This window comes from Platichthys flesus, chromosome 5 (genome assembly GCF_949316205.1).
Source record: "Platichthys flesus chromosome 5, fPlaFle2.1, whole genome shotgun sequence".
Classification (NCBI taxonomy): Eukaryota; Metazoa; Chordata; class Actinopteri; order Pleuronectiformes; family Pleuronectidae; genus Platichthys; species Platichthys flesus.
In genome coordinates this window covers 25,182,444-25,197,264 of record NC_084949.1, presented here as the reverse complement: position 1 = coordinate 25,197,264, position 14,821 = coordinate 25,182,444, and the positions used below count along the sequence as shown (strand labels likewise).

Genomic DNA, 14,821 nt, shown 5'->3' with positions numbered 1-14,821 from the left:
GCAACGGAGAAGACACTCACGAGGATGCGAAGAAGCGCGCGCTGCTGTCACGTGTCTGTGATGATGAAAGGAGGCGCCGCCATGATGACTTCTCCTTAAACACATGGAAACACACCGAGCATCAGTGTGGGGACAGACCTTAACTTAACTTAACTCATCTTAACTTAATTTAACTTAACTTATCTCAACTTATCTCATCTTGACTTGACTTGATTTAACTTATCTTTATTCAACTTAACTCATCTTAACTTAACTTAACTTAACTTAACTTAACTTAACTTAACTTAACTTATCTCAATTTATCTCATCTTGACTTGACTTGACTTGACTTAACTTATCTTTACTTAACTTATATTTACTTATCTTATCTTAACTTAACTTAACTTATATATCTTATGTTTACTTATCTTAACTTATCTTATCTCTACTTAACTTAACTTATTTTATCATAACTTATCTTAACTTATCTTATCTCTACTTAACTTAATTTATCTTAACTTATCTTATCTCTACTTAACTTAACTTATCTTGACTTAACATTATCTTAACATAACTTAACTTATCATAGCTTATCTTAACTTATCTCATCTTATCTTGACTTATCTTATCGTATCGTATCTTAACTTAACTTATCTCGTCTCATCTTAACTTAACTTAACTTATCTTAACTTAACATATTTCATCTTAACAATTCATCTCATCTTATCTTATCTTAACTTAACCTAACCTAACCTTTCTCATCTCATATCATCTTATCTTATCTTATTTTATCTTATCTTACCTTATGTTCAGACCAGTGTGATCCACAGACAGCTGCAACGTGTCAGGGCCGTAGCCATGCTGTTGAAAACACTGAGGGGCACAAGTAGGCCCCCCCACCAAATGGGTTTTGTCCATGGTCTAGACGAAACCTAGACATAACCTGCGGTGTGGCTCCCCACTCATCCCATCCCACTCAGAGCATAAGTTACAAAAAGAGATGAGCAGTTTATCAGCTTCAGAGAGGAGCAAAGTCAACAAACAAGAATTCTCTATAGGCCCTTAACTACCCTGCAACAACAATGACGCAAATGAAATTAGGCAAACATATAACCTGGCTCCTACGAACAAGGGGAAATTATACATAAAACAAGAAGCTTCTCCCTCCTGCTCACTGCTACTAAAGGTGGTGAGGGGATTTGGATACGAATTAATGTGATTAAAACACGACAATAAACAGGGTCACAGTAAATCCTAAATCCAATGATTCATAATCCAGCTTCTAATTCCAGAAATCTCTGTCTGGGGCTTTTGCATCTTGTAAGCCCTTCATCTGATATAACACTTGTTCGTCGGCTGAGAGAGCTCGACTCATACGGACATGAAAACAACTTCATCAATATGACGACACATGCGCTACAAAATATCACAACAACAGAAACAGAATGTTTCCAGGGGACCCAAAAAGTGATGAACCTGGCTATAAAACAAGACAGGGTAAGAAAGATAAAACTTTAGTGATCCTCACACCGGGGAAATTCAGTTGTTACAGCAGCAGGCAGGTCAGACTGAGGTAGAAAAGAGAATGACAAATATAAACTATGCAATAGCATAAAAATAAGGGGGAAAAAATGCTGAGTACATTCTATTCATGTTTCACTGTATAGCAATGTGCTAAAGTAACGGCAGTAGCGCGGAATGATGAAACCTTTTGAACATAAATATAGGGACATATTGTGATGCACAGATGACAACAAAAAGTTATTTAAAATTAGAAATAGTGCAAAAAGTGTAGTATAGTAGAGTGGCATGTGAAAAAAGTGGGAGTGAAAGGATGTTTACTTTTGGTCTCTGTGATGAAAGTTAAATATAATTATAAGAATTTTAATGAAACTCTTGTTTTCATGAAATTGAACAGGCACCTTAACTTAATTTGTGATTATTGTCTTTTATGCCGTTGTTTGTATTGTATGTTTTGTAAGAGTGTTGATTAGTAGTGTTGATAAGTTAAATACAATAATAATAAATAAAACAAACTCTTGTTTATGGGCAGAGAATGACAAATACTCTCTTAGCAGGAGATTTTTTACAAAACAGATAAATAAAGTGTTATACATCCTGTGGATAAACATTACATAATGCTTTTTGCTAATATTTCTATTGATTAAATATTATACATTTATGATTATTAATAGAGTTTTGACGCTCAGCTCCAACTCACAATGAACACAACTAAAACTCTCCATGTGCTGGTGGGATCTGGCCCCGCCCCCCACGTTGCTCCGGGCTGCGATTGGCGGAGCGGCCCTTCCATCCCGCTCGGTGTCACTTCCGGTTGCAGTGACGCGGTTGTTGATTCTGCTGTCAGGAGTCAGTGACGAGCCGAGGAGCCCGCGAGCAGGTGAGACGAAACACGCACTTTCACAGCTTTAACCCGCATCCCCCCGCAGCCCCCCGCAGCGTTCAGATCCTAAACCCCGCTCCAGAGGCTCCTCTGATCCGAGGTCTGATTCAACATGAAGGACAGGAGCCACTGGGACCAGCAGCGGGACTGCGTGTCGCCTCCTTAGCTCCCCATCGTGTCACACTGATCTGGGATTACTGGGACACTCCGGAGCGGAATGAGAGGAGCCACTTGTTCGTGTGTTTTAAAAGGAACTGGTTTCGTTTGTTAGTCAGTTTCCATTAGAACTAAAAGCTCCTGTAGAGTGGGCACAAGAAGTGGAGATTTGCTAGTTTCTGCTAATGTGTTGTGGTGTTAGCCCCATTTCATTAGAAGCCATTAGCATCAATCAGCCAATCAAATTATCACATTAGTACTGACCATTTTCATACATCAGCATTTGCCTCATTGGGCTCAAAGGGATAGTTCACCCAAAAATGACAATTCACTCACCATCTGCTCACCACCACCATTTTTTATATTCTATTTCATTCAAATTTTGTTTTTCCTTTGGTTGTAATAACTTGAGCATTACTAGAAGAGAGCCTGGGACTCAAGCATTTCATTGCCAGCGACTGCTTAATGTCATTGTTGTGCATTTGATAATAAGCACTTGAAACTTGAAACTGTGCCGAGGGGAGGGAGGGAGGGAGGGAGGGAGCGGGGGAAGTGAGTCCACTCATCACTTCTGGAGTCTCTGGGGTAAACAGCCAATTGAAGTAATGGTGAGCACAACAGAAAGTGAAACAAACATGTCTCCATGCTGCTCCTGCGGTGTCATCAACGTGTCCGTCAGCATCTTCTGTTCTTATCCCTCAACAAGAGTGAAACTACTGACCCCCCCCCCCCCACCTAGTAACAGGGGATAGAACCTCAGAGAGAGAGAGAGACACATGTGAGGGATCCCTCTCCCAGGTGCTGCGTGTTACTGAACATGTCAACAAACATTAATTAGAAGAAGTTTGTAAATGTGTCACATGTTTAAAGTGTTTGCACTTAAGGAAATGTGAGATAGAGAGGAAGGGAGCAGCAGCAACGAATGAAACAGAGGAGCTGTTGTCAGTGATGGTAGAACATGTGAGTAGGAGGATAGTGTGTCAGGCAGTCTGTTGTAATCATAGTCCAGGATCAAGCTGCCACCACCACCAGGATCCACCAGGAGCACAACACAGGAACCAGCCTCTGATAGTGCAGAACCGTTATTCCACTCATCGAACCACACGTTATGGTCTGTCAGCATCCAGAGGAGGAAATGTAAAGGGTTGTTACACCTGTCGTCGTTGTTCCTGTGACATCATTTCCTCCTGCGGTTAGAATAAATCATTCATTGATGCTGACAACAAACCCTCAGCCTGCTGTGGAGCAGACATGTGACGAGAGCTGCTCTTATTCTACATGTGCTTCTAGTCTTGATGACCACTCAAACCTCTTTACAGTTCTACATTCACCCATTCACACACACATTCATACAGTGCATCTATTCGCAGCACTTTGTTATTCTATTCGGGGTCATTCAGGGTTCAGCATCTTGCCCAAGGACACCTCGGCATGCGGATGGGGAAGACTGGCCATCGAACTGCCGACCTTCAGGTTGGAGGACGACCACTCTACCCCTCAGCCACATTATACGTTTCAGAAAGAATATTCAACATTCTAGATTTTCATTTAATGCTTCTTCTGTTGACTTTAAAAAAGTTCTACATTTAACTTGTTGAAACCTGCCCGTAACCCTGTTGTTTACAAAATGGTGGTCACAATGTTTTGGTTGTACTTTTCCCATCGGTCTTGATAGTCCCGCCCCCGGACGATAGCGGTTGAGAGACAGTTCTTTTTAGCGTTTGTAACACTGAGAACTGATTGGAGATCAGGCATCGACTCGGAACCGACTCACGGTGGAACAGGGGTAACAACAGAGCTCTCTGTTTTCCATCAGGTGACGATGCAGTTCCTTGGCCGCCTGCTGGACACAGTCTCCTCTGTGTCGACCCTCTTCACCAACCCCTACCGGGTCAGGGAGGTGCCGCTGTCCGACTACGGTGGAGCAGGCAAAGTCTTGCTGAAAGAGGAGGGGCGTATCCTCTTGTACAAAAACAGCCACTGTCAGTCATGGGACTGCCTGCTCATGTGCCCGGAGACGCCATTGATGGTTCTGAGGTCAGTATTGATCACATGACAGAGAGGGAGAGTGGAGATCTTATCACAGACTGGTGATGTGTCACGTGTTGTGTAATACAGTCAATCAACTATAGGTTTAGATAGGAGGTATCTGTTAGGATGTCTGTGATTTTAATAGCACCTGCAGATTTGTTTCCCACCACGGACTGTGCATGATGCGTCTCCACTTCCACTTTTACAAAAATGATGCCAAAATTCACTTTTAATGTAATTTGGAACAAAAGTCAGGGCAGGATTAATCACGAGTCAGTCTCATCTGTCAATCATGACATTTCACCCTGTTTTTAAAGCATCAATTAACAAATTAAAACCAAACTAATCCGAAAAGCAAACACTTAGACAAACTTCAGTCAGAGCCTTTATCTTGAATGAAGCCGGTGTTGAGTCATTCAGCCACAGATATGAAAGCAATGAAGACTATTGTAAATCCTCAGGGTGGAGTTCTCCTCTACAAACGTTATGATTCCCCTCAGCTTTATTGGTCATAAAGGGTTTACACTTATAGCATGCTCAAACATGTGTGCTAATCATCATAGAGCCGTTAAAGCTACTTCTTAAACTTGAGCCTCTTGTGCCTCAGTGTCACAAAATTAAAAGTGAAATTCACAAATGTTTATTACTAGGGGGAAACAAAAGAAGATGGATTTGACAGCATCTTTTCATTAAGAAAGAGTTCAATGAATAAAAAAGATTTTCTATAACAAATGTCCACATCAAACAGACGATTGATGAGGCCCCCTGAGGCTCTGGGCTGTTCAGTCATCTTTTCTTGTGGAGGAAAATACAGTTTTATCCAAAAGGCAAATTAGATTTTATATGGATTCTTTGAAGCAAAAAATAAATCAGTCCAAGCCCCGCAGGAAACATTAAAAATGAGCCTTTCTTCAAATGTTAATGCACTCTCGCTTTTATTTCACAAACTTTCACGAGAGACACAAACTGTTTTAAGAAACTGGAACTGAGAAGAAAGAAGCTTCTACAAACAAGTCAATGATCTGTAAACCTCAACTTGTTCCACGAACTCCAAACTGAATCTATTGCAATAACCCACATTATCCCCCGATTTGAACATGACTGATATGTTGTGGGTAGAAAGATGCTGTGCTGTGTATTAACATTTACAATTTGGAGAAAGTTTCACTTTTAACTGTTTGCTGCAAAGATTCCCTTTTACACTTAAATAAATAAACCCAAAATACAATTTTCCAGGTTCGGACTAACTTTTAAATACGACTGTGCTGATCTATAATATCCGTACTTCCCTTAACGTTAACTTTAACATCGCATCCACTGTCCTGTCCGAACCAGGCTGTTTCAGGTGGGGTCGGAGGAGGACGCCATGAACTGGTTTGCGCAGTATGCTCTCAAGCTTCGGCCCTTCTACGAGACCCTTCCCCTGAAGGCTGAGGCCACGCAGCCCATCGTGGACTGCATCCGCAGCCACCCGGACTGGAGCTCTGCCCACATCGCTGTGGAGACGGCCCTTAGAGAGTGTCTCAAACACAACTATGTCCAGAGGTAACATAAGAAGTTTGTAGGTTTTGTGTGAATGCCTGTTGAAAACAAACTTGGGTAGAGTTATCCTGACGCTCTGAAGTCAACCCGTCCTCTTTCTGTTTCCAGTCAGATCAACTCCCGGAACGCCTCCGGTCAGACGCCGCTGCATCTGGCTTGTGAGCGTGGAGACCTGGTGTGCGTGAAGGAGCTGCTGGACGAGAGCCAAGCTCGAACCGACATCAGAGACCGCAACGGAGAGACGCCCATGCACTTTGCCGCCAAGCAGGATTCTCCTGCCGTCATCCAGGTGAGCACAAGAGAAGTCCCCCCCCCCCCCCATGTTTAAAGGTTAGTCAGTGAGTGCATCATGAAGTCAGGTCAGAGGGAAAACATCAGTCCATCGTCTGTCCTTAAAAAGTGACCTAGACTCAGGGTCTGGAAAGGGAAGCTCATGCAGAAGTCCCTGGAACCTGTATTCTGTCTAGTGACCAGCACAGTTCAGCTCTATTGGTTCTTGGAGTCAATCAAACCATGTTGTCGTCCATCCTCTCACCAACAGCTCCTGTGCTCTCGTCTGTGCTCGGGCGTGAACGAGCTGAACAGCAACGGGGAAACGCCGCTGCACGTGGCCTGTCGCATGGGCCGCATGGAGGCCGTCAAAGCTCTGTTGGATGGAGGAGCCAAGTGTGGTGTCGTGGGCGGCACTGGGTATCCCATCCACAGCGCCATGAAGTACAGCGAGAAGGGGTGAGGACCATGAACCACTGTACTTTTCGTACAGAACATCTTTACTAATGTTGGGGAAGTTGTTGAAAAGCGTCATGATGGTGTTTTAAAGGAAATGAGGAGCATTTAAGAAATAAATATTATAAAACCGGGATTCTTGAGTGTTTTTTAGAGACGATGAGTTATGTTCTTAATACTTAATAGTAAATGTGAGTTTGTCTGTCAGCTGTGTGCAGGAGATCCTAAAAGCCGACCCAGGCCAGCTCCAGGCTGAAGACTCTGTGTACGGAGGGACGCCGCTGCACTGGGCCAAAACTGCTGAGGTATTTAAATATCACTTCATGGGTTTTGTGATTAGAAATCCATTAGAGGAGTCGTTTAAATGACATACTTGCATTCTGGGGATAGAGTTCATCTGCAGTGGTGTGAGCATGTTAAAGCTTTGATGACCCTGTAAGCTGCAGCTCTGTGTCAGTGATGGTCTCCTGTTAATGGTGTTTCTCTGATTGATCAAATTAACTCAGGTTTTTGGATGTTAAAAGATGTTTGGGGGGGTTTCTGTGTCAGATGTGTCGTGTCCTGCTGGAGCATGGCTGTGCAGTGAACTACCTCAGCAAGACCGGAGAGAGCGCCCTCCACATTTTGACCAAGAGGGGGCGCTTTGAGGCGTCCATGGTGTTGCTCACCCACGGGGCAAATGCCAACCTGAAGGGGCAGGATGGGAACACAGCCCTTCACCTGGCTATGAAGGTTTGTACCCAGGATACATCTTTAGTCTTATCTTCCAGGTGAAATCCACAGACTGTACTGAAGAGTTGAATGACTTCCTCTGGCTTTAGATGGACCACATGGAGCTGATCAAAGCTCTGATGGTGTTCGGGGCCGATGTGGAGATCCACAACGACCTGGGAGAAACCCCCGGACTGATCGCTGCACGCACCAGCAAAGGTAAACAAGGCAGGAGGGAAGAGGACAAGGGCTTTGAGCTGAGAGGGAGACGGATAAAAGATTCTGTGAGAAAGAAAGAGAACAGAAAGGAAGTCTGAGATTTGACAGGGAAATGCTTGTGATGAAACTTACTGTGTCTCGTCTAACTGCCTGGGTTTGATTTCATGTGGTTTTTATTTGGAAGCACATGTTGAAAACACAATCTCGGCATGAAGATGATTGTATGTGATGAATAACCTTAATCTTTACAGGTCCAATACACACATTTTTCTGCCTTGTAGTGTAATGAATATTGTTGATTCTCACGTGCAGAATTATTATCGCATGCTACAGGACAAGAAACAGTCTTAAGATGTAAAAACACAAAGATTGAACTTAATTGTTCAATGTAATTACAATAATGATTAACTGTATAAGCATAATTGACATTGACTGTTTATTTTGAGATTATTGCAGGAGCTCATTTGTTGTTTACACATTGATATGATTGTGTATGAATCCTCCACCTGACACTCGGAAGCAGAAATGGTGAAGAATAGAATTTGCTGTTATTGATTTTAAATGCATGATGATGATGTTTGCTCATGCTCTCTCTCTCTCTCTCTCTCTCTCTCTCTGTCTCTCGTCTCTCTCTTCTCTCTTTCTGCTTTTTTGTGGGGTTTGCATGATTTAACATATTCACTTGCTTGCGTGTGTGTCTGTGTGTTTGTGTTAACGCGATAGGTCCTAATAGAAAGATACTGCTGGACATGCTGTGTAGTGTAGGGGTCCAGCGTTGCCACCCTCCCTCCCCTGGCAGCCCTCCCCCCGTCACCTTCAAGGCCAAGTCTCAAACTATAGGTAAAACCACCTGTTCCTCACATTTACCTCACGGCTCCTCTGGTTCAGGATTTCTACAATTTAATTGTCTCTCTTTGAGTCAGGGAGGAGCTGTATGTACTGTGAAACATTTGTACATTTTCAGTCATTCTTTTTATATTCATTGTATACTTTACAGTTGAGCTGATTGTTCTCATCGAACGGATAACTCTGCCAAGGCTCAACAGTCCCCTCAAAAAGATCCAGGAGTTATCTGGGAAATAGGTCAAATGGATCAGAGTCTGAGAGGAAGTTAGGCTTATATTAAAATGATAAGAATTCTAATATAGTTTAACTATTTCTTACATTCTTTCTAACTTGACCCAATTTGCTTCACTCAAAAATAAAGCAACTTTTATTATACGAACTCTAAAATAGTATTTAACTGAATAGATATTCGTAGGTAAACTCCCTTGTGGCTTGTAGAAAACCCAGTGCCCCCTTTAGTCTTTCATGATTTACCAATCAATTACCGAACCATTGTATTGTCATCACCACCAATAGCTGTTGTGATTGGCTGACAGGGTTTGAGGACATCATGCATGTGGGGGCAACGATCAGTGCGATGAGCAGAGGCCCGTCTGAAGTGGACGGACGCAGAATGGTGAAAAAGAAGTGAGTACATTCTACATTTTATCCTAGGGTAGACTTTTCTCGGATTTATATTTTATAATTTCCGATCTGGGCGTAAACTGAGGTTGAATCCATATTTGACCATGTGAGATGTTGAGGATTGTAGTTTTTATTAAGTTGATTATGTTGCAGCTCTCTGGTGTAAAGAAGTAATTTGGTTCTCCTCTCCTCTGCTGCAGGCTGGACAGTCTGCTGTGTCTGGACGGTGGAGGTATCAAGGGTCTTGTGTTGATCCAGATGTTGATCGCTCTGGAGAAAGAGGCCGGTCGATCAACCAGAGAGCTCTTTGACTGGGTCGCTGGCACAAGCACCGGGGGCATCCTGGCCCTCGCTATAGTCCACGGTTTGTGTTTGTCCCTTTCCACTCCACATTGTTTGTATAAAAATGCATCAAAACAATAATGGCGGTTCTTTCACATGTAGGTAAGTCTATGGATTACCTGCGCTGCCTGTACTTTCGGATGAAGGAGCAGGTCTTTAAGGGGTCACGACCTTATGAATCTGCACCGCTGGAGGACTTCCTGAAAAAAGAGTTTGGGGAGAACACAAAGATGACAGACGTCCAATACCCGAGGTAACTGTCATTGTATTGTAACTTACAGTGGCAGCCAAAAAGTTATCAAATGCTCCAGTGTTAGCTAAATGATTGTGTAAAATACCACTACTGCACCACAGGAAGATATGCAAAAAATAAAACCAACACTCGTAAAAACTTTCCTTAAAGATTCAGTGTTCAGCCAATTAGTTCCCATAAAGAAGGCTGTGTCTCTTTCTTGTGGGAATCTGTGTTTCTTCTTAGTTTCTGCTGCTTGGAGAAATTCAATCCACCATCTTGAAATGCAATTTTTGGTTTTACTGTGCCTTTGAAGGCTTCAGCTGATTTTGGGTGAAACCGACTCTGCTCTGAAACCGCAGACTGTAAATAAAGATGCTTCCTGCCACTGTTCAAAGATGAAGCCAAAATATCCTGGATAAACGTGCTGCCATCTTGTGATTGTGAAGTGATTTGGAGCCAGAGCTTGAGCAGTAGTGATCTCTCAACCAATCGTGAGACCGTCTCTGCTGTCAATCATGATGATTTGCACGTTTTTTCTAGCGTCAAATAAAACCAAACTGAACAGACAAATAAACATTTAAAATATATCAGTGTACTTAGAGCTACATAAAACGACAGAACCCATCTTCTGAGAAAAATTATGACTTTATAGTGTGGTCCATGTCCCTTCCACTAACATGGAGGAGGTGGGGTTTATGATCAATACTGCAGCAACGCTTTACATAGAGTCCACATCTGAAACCACTGAAGAAAGTGAACATTTTTTCCTCTTTTCTCTTCCCTCACTTGTTGGTGCACAGGGTGATGGTGACCAGTGTCCTGGCAGACAGACATCCAGGCGAGCTGCACATCTTCAGGAACTACAACCCTCCCTCCGTCCACAGAGAGGCCCCATACACCACCACTGCCACATTCCAACCAATCACCATCCCACAAGGTAATCCAGAACTACCGCTTGTGTGCGTTGGCTTTAGACTAGTGCAGAATAATGGAGTGCATTAAAACTACCACTGGATGGCATCAAATCTTACCTTTAGTGACTTTGAATCTCAATAGTAAAAACAAAGTCTCAGTTTAGTTAACTTTAGAAATTGTGTGAATGCAAATCCCTCCGTGTGAGTTTGTGTGTCCGAGAACAAGTGCACCTGTTACCGTGTGTGTTGTTGCAGGATGGGAGGATGAGGATGTGTTGATAGTAGGATACACAGAGGAGCCGCCCAGAAAGCGTAGGAAGGTGACGGATGAAGGTGTGTGGGTGTGAATGAGAGACGACGAGCAGCTGCAAGGAAAAGCTTCACAATGATTTTAACCTGTCAAAAAGTTGTATTAACTTGTGTATTTAAATATGTTAATGTGTGAAAATACGTAGAAATATACGTTTCAGCTCTTTGTCCTTCTCACCATCGATCAATGTGTTTGTTTTAAAAATTAAGCATTTAGTTATTAACCATCTTTGTCTGAAGTTTGGAGTCTATAAATGCCTTTTCGTCTCATTCTCATATTCTTGTCTTTACATCAGAACAACTGGTGTGGCGAGCTGCCCGCTCCAGCGGTGCTGCTCCCACCTACTTCCGACCGATGGGCCGCTTTCTGGATGGAGGGCTGCTGGCCAACAACCCGACACTGGACGCCATGTCAGAAATCCATCAGTGCAACAAAGCCTTTAAAGCAGAGGTAGGCACATTGACAGCAGCTTCATATTTGTATAGCTCCCTTCCATTAATTGCTCATTCAATCGCTAACCCACATGGATTTGTTAAGTATTACTTTTCTCATTGTGTCATTCATCTATCTGTTCCCTCACTTTCTAACTCATCGTCACACTCCTGCCTCTCAGGGCCACATGGAGGAAATCAAGAAGTTGGGTATAGTCGTCTCCCTTGGGACAGGTAGGCCTCTTCATTGTGTCTCATCACAACTAATTATGTATTTCATAATGCTCCGTCCGAACTAAATTCAAAATTCAAAATCACTTTCTTAATCCGAAAGTGTCAACAACCACTTCGTGTTGGCAGGAGTATGAATGGCAAGTCTATCTCATACTATAGCCCGTATTCCTCCTGACCAGTCAATATAAAGGTACTAAGTTTGACTGGGGGGTGCAGGCATCGTTGTTGTTCCTTCTTTATGTAAACATGCAACAGCTGTAGTTGCACAGAAATCGTTATAGTGAATGAATACTTGCATCATAAACGTGCTCCTGTGTGTCTGCAGGTAAACCCCCTCAGGTGGTGGTGAGCTCTGTGGACGTGTTCCGACCCTCCAATCCTCTGGAGCTGGCCAAGAGCTTTGTAGGAGCCAAGGAGCTGGGCAAGATGCTGGTGGACTGTGTGAGTTGAGCTACGGCCGCTGCTTCAGTCTCCAACTCTTTGTTTTCTAGTTAAACAAAAAGCCTGTTGGCCTCTTAACCATTGATTTCTAATGTCCCATGAGTCAGAATTGTGTTTGTCATGTTTTTGTAGCCTTTTAATTGTCTTTCTCTTTCTCTCTTTGACTGAACAGTGCACAGACTCTGATGGTTGTGCCGTGGACAGAGCCAGAGCCTGGTGTGAGATGATCGACACCATCTATCACAGGTTTGCTGAAAATTAATTTGCTGTGCGTTGGTTCCTTTTAACACCGACTCTGCTCTCTGCCCTCGTTCGTTTATCCCAGCAAAACATCTTTATCACACCACCTTCTCTGGCGCACCTTTCATTCTCTCTTATACACTGATGCTTCCTATATAGTGTTTTAAATAATAAAGACGTGTAACAGACCGAAGGTTTCTGGTTGACAAAGAGTAAATATTTAGCTGCTATAGCTGATATTGACCAATATTCTGATATTGATCGGATTGAGACAAAAGGCTGAATAAGACACTGCCATGTAAACAGCATTTTCAGATGATCTCAACCTTACTCATAATCGGAATAAGCAAAAATCCAGACATTTGAAGTATTGCGATCCTCATGTAGACATGTTTACTTCTTAATTGCTTTATAACATCCTATTGGGGTTTTCTACTAAATATCAATCTGTCAAAATAATATCTGATTAAACTCAGTAGATGAAATATTGGAGTTCATGTAAACGTAGTAATTGTCAGATGAAGTGGTTTGAACAGAAGAGCTGTCAAATGTGGGTGTGTCAGTCCTCTGGAAGCGTGTTAATACAATAATCTCATCAAATCTATCTGGGATTCAGAAATCCACTTCTCTGCTTTGAGTCCTGGATTGAATATGAGTTACATCTCATTACATTATATATGTGAACCATTTATATGGACGTTAGTATACAGAGATATGCATAACTCCTATTATCCTCAGTGTTTGGCTCATTCGCAGTTTCATATTAATGTCTGTGAACCCGAAAGTAACTCTTTACAAACCCCTGTGTTAACTTGTGCAGGTTGAGTCCCCAGCTGTCACAGGAGGTGATGCTGGACGAGGTGAGTGACGCGGTCCTGGTGGACATGCTGTGGGAAACACAGATGTATCTATATGAGAAGAGAGATGTCCTCCGATCCCTGGCCAATCTGCTCCTGGATAAATGACCGCATGAGAAAAAAAAAGGCAGGGAGATGGAGGCTGAGAAGACGGGACCACGAGGGCAGAAGAGATGGTGCATATCGGGAGAGGATGAGAGTAACTGGTCTAGGCACAAAGCCATTGGTGTGATACAAATACTGAAATCTAATGGAGGAAACAACTGACTTCACGTTGCGTAATAAACAGCAAGTTATGTAGCATCTTGTGACCTTATCACTGAGTTTATCGTTATAGTGGTTTATCCTGTTTTCTGTTTGTACACGAAGCAGTGAAGGGCAGACAGTAGAGTTTGAGTTCCGGGAGAATGTGAATACAGGCTCAACGTGTGAGGAAGTGGTATCAACCAAATCAGACAGGAAGTAACACATGTCCGCTAACTGGTTTTATGATCTTCACAGTGTTTGGCCTCAAAGAGAGTCTGAGCAGGTTCTAATCCATTTCTGATTGGTTGTGTTTAAACTAAAACACTTGTCACATTCTTCCTTCACAAACTCCCTGAGGTGATATGGTGTTTGTAATGAAGCACTTAGATGATGTGGGCTATATTAAAAAGTGCTGCCTTATGTGTCTGGGACCCAAATTGAAACCATTGCATATGTCCACAATTCCTTTTCATGCCTTTATAATTTATTTATACTCACTTTGAACAGGGTATTTAACTTCACACGACATATTTTAAACATTTAACTACTGTAATGGGACTGGAGACTAGACTTGAAAGACAAAGAATGAGACAACTCAATGCAACCTGCAGAACTTTAACCTTGAAGGAACAAATTAATTCCTATGTTTTTTTTGTATGTGGATTAAATACTGAAGTGTATACTAGTATGATAATAAAAATATATTAATATTTACAGATGATGTATTCATGACTGATTTGTTTCTTTAATCCATGTGGTTTGTAGTTTAATTCATTCTGCCCCTGTATGTTTGATTCATTTATCACTGTGGCCATTAAAAAAGTAAAAGAAGAAAACTGACTAGACTTTATTTAAAGGTACAATCTGTTGTCTATTTATTTGTTTGTTTATTTGAATGCAAACAAGTATTGTTCAACTATTAATTCTGGTGCTGTCAAAAATATTTGGTAAGAATGAAGCAAGAAGAGATGACAGCAAATATTTAATTATATATACACACAAACATATAAATCAAAAATATAGTGTAAATGAAATGTAGAAGTATAGACACATTTAGCTTAAGAGTCACCACAAATAATTAAAAAGACAAAAACTGTTAGCATGTTAGCTTCAGTGAATAGCATAAGGCTTCACCAGAGAAAAATCCTTTAATGTCAGATTTTTTAACCGCTAGCTTTCTGTAACTTAAAAGCTTATACCCAAATGAGAATTGTTTTAAAACAGAAGAGGAAATTCCTTAAAACAAATTCATTATTTAGGAAGCAAGTAGTTAAGCTAAGCTAGCTTTAGCCTGGGGGTTGCTAGCATGACTTCACAAAAGTCCCATCTTAGC

General features: G+C 42.0%; 1 protein-coding gene across 1 annotated transcript; it reads left to right on the top strand.

Annotated features, from left to right (window-relative positions):
* Window positions 1-2,254: 2,254 nt before the first annotated feature.
* On the top strand, window positions 2,255-14,204 carry pla2g6 (phospholipase A2, group VI (cytosolic, calcium-independent)). Its single transcript, XM_062388500.1, has 18 exons — window positions 2,255-2,380; window positions 4,356-4,576; window positions 5,906-6,115; window positions 6,221-6,401; window positions 6,654-6,841; window positions 7,047-7,143; window positions 7,388-7,570; window positions 7,660-7,768; window positions 8,492-8,608; window positions 9,151-9,241; window positions 9,439-9,602; window positions 9,683-9,833; window positions 10,616-10,752; window positions 11,335-11,489; window positions 11,653-11,704; window positions 12,030-12,145; window positions 12,318-12,391; window positions 13,206-14,204. The coding sequence occupies exons 2-18, from the start codon at window positions 4,362-4,364 to the stop codon at window positions 13,348-13,350; spliced, it is 2,385 nt and encodes a 794-aa protein (XP_062244484.1). The 5' UTR covers window positions 2,255-2,380; window positions 4,356-4,361; the 3' UTR covers window positions 13,351-14,204.
* Window positions 14,205-14,821: the final 617 nt, after the last annotated feature.